This window comes from Carcharodon carcharias, chromosome 12 (assembly GCF_017639515.1).
Source record: "Carcharodon carcharias isolate sCarCar2 chromosome 12, sCarCar2.pri, whole genome shotgun sequence".
Taxonomy (NCBI): domain Eukaryota; kingdom Metazoa; phylum Chordata; class Chondrichthyes; order Lamniformes; family Lamnidae; genus Carcharodon; species Carcharodon carcharias.
Genome location: NC_054478.1, coordinates 1774711 through 1791117, shown reverse-complemented (window position 1 = coordinate 1791117; position 16407 = coordinate 1774711). Strand labels below are relative to the sequence as shown.

The following is a 16407-nucleotide window of genomic DNA, read 5'->3' as shown; positions in this document are numbered from 1 at the left end:
ATTTTGAAATCTTCTCCCAGCCTGAAATCTTTTCAGGCAGTACATTCACAATAACTCACTGTGGAAAACCAATTCCCCTTATCTCCCCCTCCAGACTGCCTCCAATCTGTGTCCCTCTGGTTACCCACCCTCCTGCCACTGGAAACAGTCTCTCAAAGCCTCTCATCATTCTGAGCCTCTCTCAACTGTTTCCTGGAGAACAAAGACCAGGAGGAGGCCATTCAGCTGCTTGATCCAGTGCGTTATTCAATCAGATCCTTTCTGATCTGTATCTCAACTCCATCATCCTGCCTTTGTTCCATATCCTTGATATCCTTATCAACAAAAATCTATCAATCACAGTCTTAAAAACTCCACTGACCCTCAGTCTTTACAGTTTTCTGGGGAGAGAGTTCCAGATTCCCACTGCCCTCTGTGTGAAGAGGTGCTTCCTGACATCACCCCTGAACGGCCTGGCTCGGATTTGAAGGCTTTGCCCCCTTGTTCTGGACTCCCCTTCACCACCACTCCCCACCACAGAGGGAATCGTTTCTCTACATCGATCTTATTGAGTTCTTTAATAATCTTTAAGCATCCTAAACCCCCGATAACATCACCCTTTAATCTTCTGTACTTGAGTGAATACAAGTTGAGTCTGTGTAGCCGATCCTTGTAATTTAACCCTTTCCACCCCGGGACCATGCTGGTGAATCTGTGCTGTACCCACTCCAAGGCCAATGGATCCTTCCTCAGGTGTGGGGTCCAGAACTGAGGAACTGTTTTACCCAGAGAGTGGTGAGAATGTGGAACTCTCTACCTCAGGGAGTGGTTGAGGTGAATAGTATAGATGCAGTTAAGGGGAGGCTAGATAACACATGAGGGAGAAGGGAATGGAAGAATATGTTGATAGGGTGAGATGATGGAGGGTGGGAGGAGGTCTGGGTGGAGCAGAAATTCCAGCACAGAGCAGCTGGGCTGAATGGCCTGTTTCTGTTCTGTAAACTCTGTCTAAATACTGTGTAATAGGAGCAGACTGTGGTGAACGAGGTGGGTACCCAGAGCATGTTCCCTGCCACTGGTGTAGTTTAGTGGACAGTCGGACTGTGAGGAACAGTGGGCTTACCTCATGCGTCTGCTGATTCTCCACAATGCAGCCATAGTTCATCGACTGTCTCCTGTTTGCCTGCAAAGATACACCAGGAGAGTAATTAAGAACAGTAACCATGCAGCCCTGCCACACACCATCCACCATAACATTCATGCCACACAAGTGCCAGGCAATGACCATCTCCAACAAAGCAGAATCTAACCATCACCCCTTGACATTCAAAAGCCTAACCATCACTGAATCCCCCACTATCAACACCTTGGGAGATAACCATTGACCAGAAACTGGACTGGACCAGCCATATAAATACTGTGTCTACAAGAGCAGGTCAGAGGCTGGGAATCCTGCAGCGAGTAACTCACCTCCTGACTCCCCAAAGCCTGTCCACCATCTACAGGAGTGTGATGGAATACTCCCCACTTGCCTGGATGAGTGCAGCTCCCACACTCAAGAAGCTCGACACCATCCAGGACAAAGCAGCCCCGCTTGGTTGGCACCACATCCACAAACATTCACTCCCTCCATCACTGACACACAGTAGCAGCAGTGTGTGTACCATCTACAAGATGCACTGCAGGAATTCACCAAGGCTCCTTAGACAGCACCTTCCAAACCCACGACCACTACCATCTAGAAGGACAAGGGCAGCAGATAGATGGGAACACCACCACCTGGAAGTTCCCCTCCAAGTCACTCACCATCCTGACTTGGAAATATATCGCCGTTCCTTCACTGTCACTGGGTCAAAATCCTGGAACTCCCTCCCTAACAGCACTGTGGGTGTACCTACACCACATGGACTGCAGCGGTTCAAGAAGGCAGCTCACCACCACCTTCTCAAGGGCAATTAGGGATGGGTAATAAATGCCAGTGATACGCGCACATCCCATAAAAGAATAAAGATAATGCACTGCAGCAACTCACCAAGGCTCCTTCAACAGAACCTCCGTCCCCGCCCAGAACCTCCCTCCCTCAGCCGCCCGGGAACCTCCCCTCCTCCATCCCCGCCCGGAACCTCCCTCCCTCCCCCAACCTCCCTCCCCCGCCCGGAACCTCCCTCCCTCCCCCAACCTCCCTCCCCCGCCCGGAACCTCCCTCCCTCCCCCGCCCGGAACCTCCCTCCCTCAGCCGCCCGGGAACCTCCCCTCCTCCATCCCCGCCCGGAACCTCCCTCCCTCCCCCAACCTCCCTCCCCCGCCCGGAACCTCCCTCCCTCCCCCAACCTCCCTCCCCCGCCCGGAACCTCCCTCCCTCCCCCAACCTCCCTCCCCCACCCGGAACCTCCCCTCCTCCATCCCCGCCCGGAACCTCCCTCCCTCCCCCAACCTCCCTCCCCCGCCCGGAACCTCCCTCCCTGCCCCAACCTCCCTCCCCCGCCCGGAACCTCCCTCCCCCGCCCGGAACCTCCCTCCCTCCCCCGCCCGGAACCTCCCTCCCTCCCCCGCCCAGAACCTCCCTCCCTCAGCCGCCCGGAACCTCCCCTCCTCCATCCCCGCCCGGAACCTCCCTCCCTCCCCCAACCTCCCTCCCCCGCCCGGAACCTCCCTCCCTCCCCCAACCTCCCTCCCCCGCCCGGAACCTCCCTCCCCCGCCCGGAACCTCCCTCCCTCCCCCGCCCGGAACCTCCCTCCCTCCCCCGCCCAGAACCTCCCTCCCTCAGCCGCCCGGAACCTCCCCTCCTCCATCCCCGCCCGGAACCTCCCTCCCTCCCCCAACCTCCCTCCCCCGCCCGGAACCTCCCTCCCCCGCCCGGAACCTCCCTCCCTCCCCCGCCCGGAACCTCCCTCCCTCAGCCGCCCGGGAAACTCCCTCCTCCGTCCCCGCCCGGAACCTCCCTCCCTCCCCCAACCTCCCTCCCCCGCCCGGAACCTCCCTCCCTCCCCCAACCTCCCTCCCCCGCCCGGAACCTCCCTCCCCCGCCCGGAACCTCCCTCCCTCCCCCGCCCGGAACCTCCCTCCCTCAGCCGCCCGGGAACCTCCCTCCTCCGTCCCCGCCCGGAACCTCCCTCCCTCCCCCAACCTCCCTCCCCCGCCCGGAACCTCCCTCCCCCGCCCGGAACCTCCCTCCCCCGCCCGGAACCTCCCTCCCCCGCCCGGAACCTCCCTCCCTCCCCCGCCCGGAACCTCCCTCCCTCCCCCGCAACCTCCCTCCCTCCCCCACCCGGAACCTCCCTCCCTCCCCCAACCTCCCTCCTCCGTCCCCGCCCGGAACCTCCCTCCCTCCCCCAACCTCCCTCCTCCGTCCCCGCCCGGAACCTCCCTCCCTCCCCCAACCTCCCTCCTCCGTCCCCGCCCGGAACCTCCCTCCCTCCCCCAACCTCCCTCCCCCGCCCGGAACCTCCCTCCCTCCCCCTCCCGGAACCTCCCTCCCTCCCCCGCCCGGAACCTCCCTCCTCCATCCCCGCCCAGAACCTCCCTCCCTCCCCCTCCCGGAACCTCCCTCCCTCCCCCGCCCGGAACCTCCCTCCTCCGTCCCCGCCCGGAACCTCCCTCCCTCCCCCGCCCGGAACCTCCCTCCCTCCCCCTCCCGGAACCTCCCTCCCTCCCCCGCCCGGAACCTCCCTCCTCCGTCCCCGCCCGGAACCTCCCTCCCTCCCCCGCCCGGAACCTCCCTCCCTCCCCCGCCCGGAACCTCCCTCCCCCTCCACCTCCCCCAGGAACCTCCCTCCCCCTCCACCTCCCCCAGGAACCTCCCTCCCCCTCCACCTCCCCCAGGAACCTCCCTCCCCCTCCACCTCCCCCAGGAACCTCCCTCCCCCTCCACTTCCCCCAGGAACCTCCCTCCCCCTCCACCTCCCCCAGGAACCTCCCTCCCCCTCCACTTCCCCCAGGAACCTCCCTCCCTCTCCACCTCCCCCAGGAACCTCCCTCCCCCTCCACCTCCCCCAGGAACCTCCCTCCCCCTCCACCTCCCCCAGGAACCTCCCTCCCCCAGGAACCTCCCTCCCCCAGGAACCTCCCTCCCCCTCCACCTCCCCCAGGAACCTCCCTCCCCCTCCACCTCCCCCAGGAACCTCCCTCCCCCAGGAACCTCCCTCCCCCAGGAACCTCCCTCCCCCTCCACCTCCCCCAGGAACCTCCCTCCCCCTCCACCTCCCCCAGGAACCTCCCTCCCCCTCCACCTCCCCCAGGAACCTCCCTCCCCCAGGAACCTCCCTCCCCCAGGAACCTCCCTCCCCCTCCACCTCCCCCAGGAACCTCCCTCCCCCTCCACCTCCCCCAGGAACCTCCCTCCCCCAGGAACCTCCCTCCCCCAGGAACCTCCCTCCCCCTCCACCTCCCCCAGGAACCTCCCTCCCCCTCCACCTCCCCCAGGAAACTCCCTCCCCCTCCACTTCCCCCAGGAACCTCCCTCCCCCTCCACCTCCCCCAGGAACCTCCCTCCCCCAGGAACCTCCCTCCCCCTCCACCTCCCCCAGGAACCTCCCTCCCCCTCCACCTCCCCCAGGAACCTCCCTCCCCCAGGAACCTCCCTCCCCCTCCACCTCCCCCAGGAACCTCCCTCCCCCAGGAACCTCCCTCCCCCTCCACCTCCCCCAGGAACCTCCCTCCCCCTCCACCTCCCCCAGGAACCTCCCTCCCCCTCCACCTCCCCCAGGAACCTCCCTCCCCCTCCACCTCCCCCAGGAACCTCCCTCCCCCTCCACCTCCCCCAGGAACCTCCCTCCCCCTCCACCTCCCCCAGGAACCTCCCTCCCTCAGGAACCTCCCTCCCCCTCCACCTCCCCCAGGAACCTCCCTCCCCCTCCACCTCCCCCAGGAACCTCCCTCCCCCTCCACCTCCCCCTCCCCCGTCTAACTCCTGAATGGAATTCTCCCACCTTCATATAAAAGATCACAAGTTTTCTTACAGTTGTCCCCAACATAACAAATGAGTTGATTTGTCCCCGAGTTTGTTGAAATTCCATCATCTGCATCAGTGGAAACTCGGAGCAAACATCCGTGTTCATGACAAAGAACTTTTCCGGGTTTCCTGAGAGAATCTGGTCTCGGAAGTGGTACAGCCCACCACCAGTCCCCAGAGCTACATATTCCTGCAGATATCTGCGAGCAAACAGGACATGGTCCTTATTAATGTTTTCACTGGAAAACCAGCTTTCTGCCAAGCTTCAACATGTCAAATATCACAGAATCATACATCACAGAAGGAGGCCATTTGGCCCATCATGTCTGTGCTAACTTTTTGAATTAGTTCCACTCCTCTGCTCTTTCTTCCTAGACCTGCAAATTTTTCCCCTTCATGTATTTACCCAATTCCTTTTTGAAAGTTCTTACTGAATCTGCTTCCACCAGAGACAGTGCAGAAGAGGTTTACAAGAATGGTTCCAGGGATGAGAAACTTCAGCGATGAGGATATATTGGAGAGTTTGGGACTGTTCTCCTTGGAGAGAAGGTGGCTGAGAGGAGATTTGATAGAGATGTTCAAAATCATGAAGGGGCTGGACAGAGTAGATAGGGAGAAGCTGTTTCCACTCATAGAAGGTTCAAGAACGAGAGGGAAAAGATTTAAAGTGATTTGCGAAAGAAACAAATGTGATGTGAGAAAAAACCTTTTCACACGAGTGGTTTGGATCTGGAGTGCACTGACTGGATATGTGGCAGAGGCAGGGTCAATCGAGGCATTCAAGAGGACATTAGCTGATTATTTGAATAGAAACAATGTGCTGGGGTACAGGGAAAAGGCAGGGCAATGGCACTAGGTCATAATGCTCATTTGGAGAGCCGGTGCAGACACAATGGGCTGAATGGCCTCCTTCTGTACCATTAAAATTCTGTGATTCACCACCCGTTCAGGCAGCACATTCCAGATCATCATAACTCACTGTGTAAAAAAAATTCTCCTCATCTCCCTCTCTGGGTCTTTAGTTAATCTGTGTCCCTCTGACCCTCCTGCTGCTGCAACAGTTTCTCCTTATTTGACTGTTTCAAAACCCTTTATAATTCTGAACGGCTCTATTAAATCTCCTCTTAACCTTCGCTAAAGAGAGCAATCCTAGTTTCTCTTTGGCAGTAAGAATAAAAAAGCAGAGTATTAATTAAACAGAGAACGACTGCAGAATTCTGAGGTGCAGAGGGATCGAGATGTTCTTGTGCAAGTCACAAAAAGTTAGTATGCAGGTACAGCGAGTAATTTAGAAGGCTAATGGAATGTTATCCTTTATTACGAGAGGAATTGAACATAAAAGTAAGGACGTTATGCTTCAGTTATACAGGGCGTTGGGGGGACCGCACCTCGAATACTGTGTGCAGTTTTGGTCTCCTTATTTAAAGGAAGATGTAAATGCATTGGAGACGGTTCAGAGGAGGTTTACTAGATTGATACCTGGAATGAGTGGGTTGTCTTATGAGGAAAGGTTGGACAGTCTGGGCTTGTTTCCACTGGAGTTTAGAAGAGTGAGGGGTGATTTGATTAATGTATGTAAGAATCTAAATGGTCTTGATAAAGTGGGTGTGAAAAGGATGTTCCCTCTTGTGGATGAGTCCAGAACTAGGGGGGGCACTGTTTTAAAATTAGGGGTCACCCTTTTAGGACAGAGATATGGAGAATGTTTTTCTCTCAGAGGGTTGTGGGTCTTTGGAACTCTCTGCCTGAGAAGGTGGCGGAGGCGGGGGTCATTGAATATTTTTAAGGCGGAGGTAGATCGATTCTTGTTAGGCAAGGGAATCAAAGGTTATCGGGGGTAGATGGGAATGTGGAAATCGAAACACAAGAAAATCAGCCACGAATGGCAGAGCAGACTCGAGGGGCTGAATGGTCTACTCCTGTTCCTATTATGTTCTCCAATCTGTTCATATAACTGAAATCCCTCATCCATTCACTGATTATTTTTACCTGTCTGAAATTGTACAGTTCTGCTTGACTTATTTTAAGCCTCTGATAATGTTCCATATTAGTAGCTGCTTCATAACTGTAATACAGCAGGTATCTGAATAAAGAAGTAGGATAATAAACTGGTTTTGGTCTGTCCTTCAACACATGGATGCTATATGTCCGACAGCACATGGATGCTATATGGTTTTTATTCGTTCATGGGATGTGGGTGTTGTTGGTTAGGTCAACATTTATTGCCCATCCCTAATTGCCCTTGTTTAGAGGGCATTCAAGAGTCAACCACATCACCTGTAGGCCAGACCAGGTAAGGGTGGCAGACTTTCTTTCCTAAAGGACAATCAGCAATGGTTTCATGGTTATCATTGGACTTTTAATTCCAGGTTTTTACTGAATTCAAATGTCATTATCAGCCGTGGTGGGACTTGAACCCAGGAATTACCCTGGATCTCTGGAAACTATTCCAGTGACAATGCCACTATGCCACCACCTCTGCCTCCCACCGATGCAATCAGTATGTGTCTGGCAGAACATGGATGCTATACTTCAACAAGCACAGTGGATTTTAGGAAGATTTTTCTTTACCTTATACAGACTTTGAACTCCTGCTGGGCTAATGTGAGGAACCGGCTTAATTCATCGCTTGGCTGGTAGAAACCAATCAGTAAAATCTCCTTCATATTTGGAACCTGCAGAGAGACAGAGAGGAATGTAGGAATATAGGAACAGGACATTCAGCCCCTCCAGCCTGTTGTGCCATTCATAGGAACATCAGAGCAGGAGTAGGCCATTCAGCCCATCGAGCCTGCTCCACTATTCAATACTATCATGGCTGATCGTCTACCTCAACGCTTTTTCCCCAAACTATCCCCATATCCCCTTATGTCATTGGTCAATCTCTGCTTCAAACACACTCAATGAATGAGCTCCCACAGCCCCCTGGGGTAGAGAATTCCAAACCTTCTGAGTAAAAATATTTCTTCTCATCTCAGTTCTAAGTGGCTTCCCCCTTATTTTGAAATTGTGTCCCCTGGTTCTAGACTCCCCAACCTTTCTATCCCTATAAGTATTTTGTTGGTTTCAATGAGGTCACCTCTCATTCTTTGAAACTCTAGAGAATACAAACCCAGTTTCCCCAATCCCTCTTCATAAGACAGTCCTGCCATCCCAGGAACAAGTCTGGTGAATCTTTGTTGCACTCCTTCCTGAGGTAAGGGGACCAAAACTGCACATTTAATGAGATCATGTCTGATCTGTGACCTAACTCCATGTACCTGACTTTTCCCCATATCCCTAACCTAATAATATGTCAATTTCAGATTGAAAATTAATAATGCATCCAGCAGCAATCGCTGTTTGTGGAAGAGTTCTGAACTTCTCCCACTATTTGTGTGAAGAAGTGTTTCCTAATCTCACTCCTGAAAGGTCTGGTTCTCATTTTTAGACTCTGCTCCTGAGCCCTAGGCTCTCCAATCAGTGGAAAAAGTTTCTCTCCATCTACCCTATCAGTTCCTCCTGATATATTGAAAATGTCAATCAGATCACCCCCTTAACTTTCTAAATTCCAGTGATTACAACCCTTGTTTGTGGAATTTCTCCTTGTAACTTAAACCTTGGAGTCCAGGTATCATCCTGGTAAATCTACACTGCACTCCCTCCAGGGGCAATATATCTTTCCTAAGGTTGAGGAACTACAGTTGAGCAACACCAAAATGAGGCTCATGCTGCAACTCACAACTTGGTGGAGCAGACCATCGGGATGCTGAAGATGTGGTTCCGGTGCCTGGACCAGTCTGGTGAGGCCCTGCAATACAATCTGCAGAGGGTGTCACACCTCATCATCGTCTGCTGTGCCCTTTACAACCTGGCGCTGCAACAGGGTGAGGAGCTGGCTGAGGAGGAGATGGAGGATCTGCACGTCTCCTCCGATGAGGAGGATGCCGATGGGGATGAGGCTGAAGAGGTCCTCAGGGGCGATGATGATGGTGATGAGGCCCTTGCACTGACCAGATGAGGCAGACGCTCGGGAGGCACTCATACCTGCCAGATTTGTGGAGGATGATGATGATGAGATGCAGTGAGGAGACACCACAGATCCTCACGTTGCATCTGGGAACGTTTGACTCCAACTGGCTTATGGCAGTGCCAATACCCTCTGTGAGAATGCTCCTGTCGTTGAGAGGCAGTGAGGTCCTAATAGTCGCTGATATGACATGCAGTGAGGACACTCCATAAATCTCCACATGGCCTCCGGGAATGTCTGATTCCTGTCTGGACGAGGGCAACACACTTGCGCTCTGTGAGCAGGGTCATACCATAGAGACACAGCCATGAAACTTTAGCAGCATCTGATCTTTTGTCCTTCAGCACCTGAGCCCTTCAGGAGCACAGCATCACTGGTCACAGATGCTGAAGAGATGGGGGCCAGCCTCACCTTAAAGCTGCTGAGAGCACACAGAGAGAATGAGGGAACTCTGTGATACCTGCCCACTACATTCTGGCAGCAATGACCAGCATCACCGAGGTGCAGGCATCAGTAATGTGTTCCGGGAGTGTGAGGCTTTATCTTGTGCAGAAAGGTTTCACATCTGAGTGACAAGAACATCGCTCATCAGAACAAGGAGCCACAGGCAGGGAGACATTCTGGGGAGTTTATTGACAATAGTGAACATTATGTACAAGTAATTAACACCCATGTCCAGGCTGTGCAACTAATTCTCCTTAACTGTCCTAACCCTGCCACTATGTCTTGGTGCTCCCTGGACATCCACAGTGGAGGTGGGGGCAGCTGCTGACTGTGACACCCTGTCTGTGATGACCTTGGCAGGTGTCCTCTGGAGGGTCAAGACTTGGAGGGCCCTGTCCTGCTTTCAGGGTCCTGCTGTGTGGCAGTGACCCCTCCTCGGCCTGTGAAGCTGGAGCTGAGGTCACAGGAAGATGGGATCCAGATGGGCTGGTCACTCCCAGAATCACCTGGATGTCTGGCCCCGGAGTATGCACCTGCTGATCCTCCTCCCTATGGGTGCCCGAGGGCGCCAGGCTGACTCCGTGAGGAGAAGGGGTAGCTGGAGTGAGATCGAGCTGCCCAGTACCCCTCTCGCGCACACACTGTTCGGGGCCAACTATGGCGTCAATGATGGAGTTGAGCCTGTGCAGCAGTGCAGGAGTGATGTCCTGGACCAAGGTCTCCTTGGTGAATGCCATCCTGACCTCGGTGCATTGGCAATGCCGGCGCTATCACCTCAGCCTGAAGAAGGACAGACTCCTCCATCGTGCCTTGCAATCTGAGGAGTGCAGCGGACATCCCTTCCTGATGTTCCTGAGCTTGTCTTTGCAGCTCCAGCAACTGTGACATGACCGAGTCCAGAGGCTCCTCATCTGACTCGGACTCAGCAACGTTCTGGCCTCCAGCATCCTCCGAGTGCCAGGGACCTGGGAAGTCTCTGCCTCCACCTGCTGTGGATCAGACAGTGCGATGTGCTCCCCAGATTGTGATCCCGAGGCTACTCTAAAGCTCGGTCCCACCGAGGTGTGTGTCCCTGCGCTGGGGGAGGGTGTGGGTGAGGCTGTGATGGGACCTCAGGGAGGGGGCCTCCAGATTCCTCTTCAGAGGTTTCTTTGGAGTTTATTGTAGGCCTTGGGTCGTGGACTCCACCAGCTGTTTCCCAGATGTGCCTGCGGAAGCAAGGGGAGATAATGAGTGCCTGGCAGTGGCCTGTGAAACAGGACACATCACTCACAGCATGGTTATCTGATGGATGTTGCGCTGCTGGATCCTCATTGGTAAAGCAGCACCAACCTCACTGTCAGCACAGGACCGGTCCCAGTCATTGCCGGCCAGCTGGATGGCTCTGTTTCCAAAGTCTGTGAGGACCTTGACTTCAGGCACTTCTCCACCGGTCTGTGACCTCTCCCTGTTGTTGTGTGTCAGCTTGTCCTGCATGGATAGAGATGGAGAGAGTGTATCAGGATGCCGGCCAGGCCAGGTGATAAGTATACCTGGCCTGTGTGGGTGGTGAGTGGTCCCATGGACAGGATGAGGATAATGACAGTGAGTGTGAGAGAGTGAATGGTGATGTCCCTCACACTGACAGTGAGTCAGGGCCCTGTGGGTGTGTGATGGGTTTGTGAGTGTATGAGTTGAGAGTGATGAGAAGAGTGACTTACCCTGGGGAACAGAGGAGATGGTTCATCCTCTTGTGGCACTGGGTAGGTGTCCTCTTTTGCAGGGTGTGGGCACTGACCATCACTGCCAGCGCCTCGCGTGCTGGATTGGTGATGTCGCTGCCCATCCTGCGGCCAGAGTGGGGGTGGAGGACATCACGTGAGCCTCCACTGTGTCCAAAAGGTGCTTGAACCTGGGGGCTGCAGCCATCCTGCCTTTCGGGGCCATGTCTCCCGTGCAGCTGGTCCTGGGCTGGAAGCTCTGAGAGGTGTTTGTGTGGCTGGACTTTAAACATGGTGCCCGGAGTGATGAAGCGGTGAGGTGAGGGTGTGGTGGGTGAATGAGAGCCTGCCCGGGAATGAATAATTAATGCAGCGGGTTTGAGATGATACGGTGTGAGAAACCACCATTGTGGCCGGTGAGTAAAACATTGTTTTACCTGCCCACCACCGCACTCAGTGCAAATCTGGGACGATTCCGCCCAAGTGTCTCTCCAGCTCCACTTTGCCAGTTTTACACCGTTGAAAAAGACCCGGTTCCATCGTCTTTAAATCCAAAATGGTTGACCTCTCACCCGTCTACATTAAAATCCATTTGCCGCAGTTTTGCCCATTCACTGAATCCGTCAATCTCTTTCTCCTTTCATGTTTCCATCTGTCCTGTGCACCTATCTCTGTGTCATCTAAAAATTTGGATATGTGTCTTTTTATCCCATCAGCTATATCGTTAATCAATATGATAAATAGTTGGGGCCTCAGCACACGTCCTGCCAATTAGAATACCTCGCATTATCCTCACACTGTCTCCTGTCACCTGGGGAATTTCCTAACTACTCCATGAGGTTTAACTGTAGCCAACAGAGATGACTTTAAAAGCCTTTTGAAGTCCATATAAACAACAGCTGTATACATTCCCTGTCCACTACTTTAGTCATCTCTTCAAAAGATTCAGTCAGGTTTGTCAGCCATGAACCGCCCTTTACAAATCCATGTCAGGTCTCGTTTATCAGGTGAGAACCTTCATCACACTATCTTTAATTATAGACTCCAGTAAAGTCCCAACAACAGATGTTCAGCTAACTGGTCTCTAACGTTTTCCTGGTTTCCCGTAAACGGCAGAATGATGTGCAATTTTCCAATCTAAAGGAATGGTTCTCAAACTGAGAGAACTTTGTAAGGTTGTGGTGAGGGAGTCTGCAATGCTCTCACTGACTTTGTTTAAAATTATGGAATGCTGGGAGAGGCGCCGATTCCCCAAGGTGGACAATAAACAGGTCTCGCCTCCCTATCTCTGTCATCCCTTCCAGCCCCATAACCATCCAGAATCTCTGCATTCCTCCAATACTGACCTCTCCAGCATCCTCAATTTTAATCTCTCCAGTATTGTGGTCATGCCTGGGCCCAAACCTCTGGAATTTCCTCCCTAAACTGCTCCATCTCTCTCTCCTCCTTAAAGATGTTCCTTAAACTCCACCTTTGAGCAAGATTTTGTTCACCTGCCCTAATATCTCCATATGTGACTCAGTGTGAAATTCTCTTTCTTAACACTCCCGATAAGCACCTTGGGATGCTTTTCTAAGCTAACTGGGCTATATGAATGGAAGTAGTTATTAGGTGTGTGAGGCTACCAATAGGCTATTTGACCATAGGGGCTGCACCAAGACCAAGTCCAATTTTGTCCTTTGTTGAAATTCATAGACACACAGGGCAGCCAGAGTCACCAGCTAACCATCAGAGACATTGAAAGCAACCCAGGTGCTCTGGCTATGAACCGGCTTGTGAGGGTGTAACTCAGCCTTGACTAGCATTAGCACCAGGTCTGCTTTGGTGTGCAGGGGAGCACAGTCAGACAAGGGCTGCTGGACCTCTCCTTGCACCACTCGGGTTCAGAAACGTTACAAAACCCATTCACAGGAAGCGAATATGCTGGCCCTGCCAGTGAAACCCACATCCTGTGAATGAATAAACAATTATCACAATTATTTGGTAACTTATGCAAGTGAAATTGAAGAAACATCTGTGTTACCCTGGAACAAGCTTCAATGTGATGCTGAATCATCGGGACCCCTGCCACCGGGAACAAGGGCTTTGGTACCTCGAAGGACAAAGGCCGGAACCTTGTACCTGGAACAATGCAAACAACAATTTCAGAGAGATCCAGTGTCCAATCAAACTCTCCCAGGACAGGTACAGCACGGGGTTAGATACAGAGTACAGCTCCCTCTAAACCGTCCCCATCAAACACTCCCAGGACAGGTACAGCACGGGGTTAGATACAGAGTAAATCTCCCTCTACACTGTCCCCATCAAACACTCCCAGGACAGGTACAGCACGGGGTTAGATACAGAGTAAATCTCCCTCTACACTGTCCCCATCAAACACTCCCAGGACAGGTACAGCACGGGGTTAGATACAGAGTAAATCTCCCTCTACACTGTCCCCATCAAACACTCCCAGGACAGGTACAGCACGGGGTTAGATACAGAGTAAATCTCCCTCTACACCGTCCCCATCAAACACTCCCAGGACAGGTACAGCACGGGGTTAGATACAGAGTAAAGCTCCCTCTACACTGTCCCCATCAAACACTCCCAGGACAGGTACAGCACGGAGTTAGATACAGAGTAAAGCTCCCTCTACACTGTCCCCATCAAACACTCCCAGGACAGGTACAGCACGGGGTTAGATACAGAGTAAATCTCCCTCTACACTGTCCCCATCAAACACTCCCAGGACAGGTACAGCACGGGGTTAGATACAGAGTAAATCTCCCTCTACACTGTCCCCATCAAACACTCCCAGGACAGGTACAGCACGGGGTTAGATACAGAGTAAATCTCCCTCTACACTGTCCCCATCAAACACTCCCAGGACAGGTACAGCACCGGGTTAGATACAGAGTAAATCTCCCTCTACACCATCCCCATCAAACACTCCCAGGACAGGTACAGCACGGGGTTAGATACAGAGTAAATCTCCCTCTACACTGTCCCCATCAAACACTCCCAGGACAGGTACAGCACGGGGTTAGATACAGAGTAAATCTCCCTCTACACTGTCCCATCAAACATTCCCAGGACAGGTACAGCACGGGGTTAGATACAGAGTAAAGCTCCCTCTACACTGTCCCCATCAAACACTCCCAGGACAGGTACAGCACGGGGTTAGATACAGAGTAAATCTCCCTCTACACTGTCCCCATCAAACATTCCCAGGACAGGTACAGCACCGGGGTTAGATACAGAGTAAATCTCCCTCTACACTGTCCCCATCAAACACTCCCAGGACAGGTACAGCACGGGGTTAGATACAGAGTAAATCTCCCTCTACACTGTCCCCATCAAACACTCCCAGGACAGGTACAGCACCGGGTTAGATACAGAGTAAATCTCCCTCTACACCATCCCATCAAACACTCCCAGGACAGGTACAGCACGGGGTTAGATACAGAGTAAATCTCCCTCTACACTGTCCCCATCAAACACTCCCAGGACAGGTACAGCACGGGGTTAGATACAGAGTAAATCTCCCTCTACACTGTCCCATCAAACATTCCCAGGACAGGTACAGCACGGGGTTAGATACAGAGTAAAGCTCCCTCTACACCGTCCCCATCAAACACTCCCAGGACAGGTACAGCACGGGGTTAGATACAGAGTAAAGCTCCCTCTACACTGTCCCCATCAAACACTCCCAGGACAGGTACAGCACGGGGTTAGATACAGAGTAAATCTCCCTCTACACTGTCCCCATCAAACACTCCCAGGACAGATACAGCACGGGGTTAGATACAGAGTAAATCTCCCTCTACACTGTCCCCATCAAACACTCCCAGGACAGGTACAGCACGGGGTTAGATACAGAGTAAATCTCCCTCTACACTGTCCCCATCAAACACTCCCAGGACAGGTACAGCACGGGGTTAGATACAGAGTAAAACTCCCTCTACACTGTCCCCATCAAACACTCCCAGGACAGGTACAGCACGGGGTTAGATACAGAGTAAATCTCCCTCTACACTGTCCCCATCAAACACTCCCAGGACAGGTACAGCACGGGGTTAGATACAGAGTAAATCTCTCTCTACACCTGTCCCCATCAAACACTCCCAGGACAGGTACAGCACGGGGTTAGATACAGAGTAAATCTCCCTCTACACTGTCCCCATCAAACACTCCCAGGACAGATACAGCACGGGGTTAGATACAGAGTAAATCTCCCTCTACACTGTCCCCATCAAACACTCCCAGGACAGGTACAGCACGGGGTTAGATACAGAGTAAATCTCCCTCTACACTGTCCCCATCAAACACTCCCAGGACAGGTACAGCACGGGGTTAGATACAGAGTAAATCTCCCTCTACACTGTCCCCATCAAACACTCCCAGGACAGGTACAGCACGGGGTTAGATACAGAGTAAATCTCCCTCTACACTGTCCCCATCAAACACTCCCAGGACAGGTACAGCACGGGGTTAGATACAGAGTAAATCTCCCTCTACACTGTCCCCATCAAACACTCCCAGGACAGGTACAGCACGGGGTTAGATACAGAGTAAATCTCCCTCTACAACAGTCCCCATCAAACACTCCCAGGACAGGTACAGCACGGGGTTAGATACAGAGTAAATCTCCCTCTACACTGTCCCCATCAAACACTCCCAGGACAGGTACAGCACGGGGTTAGATACAGAGTAAATCTCCCTCTACACTGTCCCCATCAAACACTCCCAGGACAGGTACAGCACGGGGTTAGATACAGAGTAAATCTCCCTCTACAACAGTCCCCATCAAACACTCCCAGGACAGGTACAGCACGGGGTTAGATACAGAGTAAAGCTCTCTCTACACCGTCCCCATCAAACACTCCCAGGACAGGTACAGCACGGGGTTAGATACAGAGTAAATCTCCCTCTACACTGTCCCCATCAAACACTCCCAGGACAGGTACAGCACGGGGTTAGATACAGAGTAAAGCTCTCTCTACACCGTCCCCATCAAACACTCCCAGGACAGGTACAGCACGGGGTTAGATACAGAGTAAATCTCCCTCTACACTGTCCCCATCAAACACTCCCAGGACAGGTACAGCACGGGGTTAGATACAGAGTAAAGCTCCCTCTACACCTGTCCCCATCAAACACTCCCAGGACAGGTACAGCACGGGGTTAGATACAGAGTAAATCTCTCTCTAGACCGTCCCTATCAAACACTCCCAGGACAGGTACAGCACGGGGTTAGATACAGAGTAAAGCTCCCTCTACATCGTCCCCATCAAACACTCCCAGGACAGGTACAGCACGGGGTTAGATACAGAGTAAATCT

General features: G+C 53.1%; 1 protein-coding gene across 1 annotated transcript in view; it reads right to left on the bottom strand.

The window, feature by feature from the left end:
• Positions 1–16407, bottom strand: part of LOC121284992 (mannose-1-phosphate guanyltransferase alpha-A-like) — a 48874-nt gene that overhangs the window by 18832 nt on the left and 13635 nt on the right. The window contains exons 2-5 of the mRNA XM_041201047.1: positions 13108–13205; positions 7503–7606; positions 4939–5131; positions 1103–1162 (exon numbers count right to left, since the gene is read on the bottom strand). Coding sequence (XP_041056981.1) covers positions 1103–1162; positions 4939–5131; positions 7503–7606; positions 13108–13205 — 455 coding nt within the window. The remainder of the gene's footprint in view (positions 1–1102; positions 1163–4938; positions 5132–7502; positions 7607–13107; positions 13206–16407) is intronic.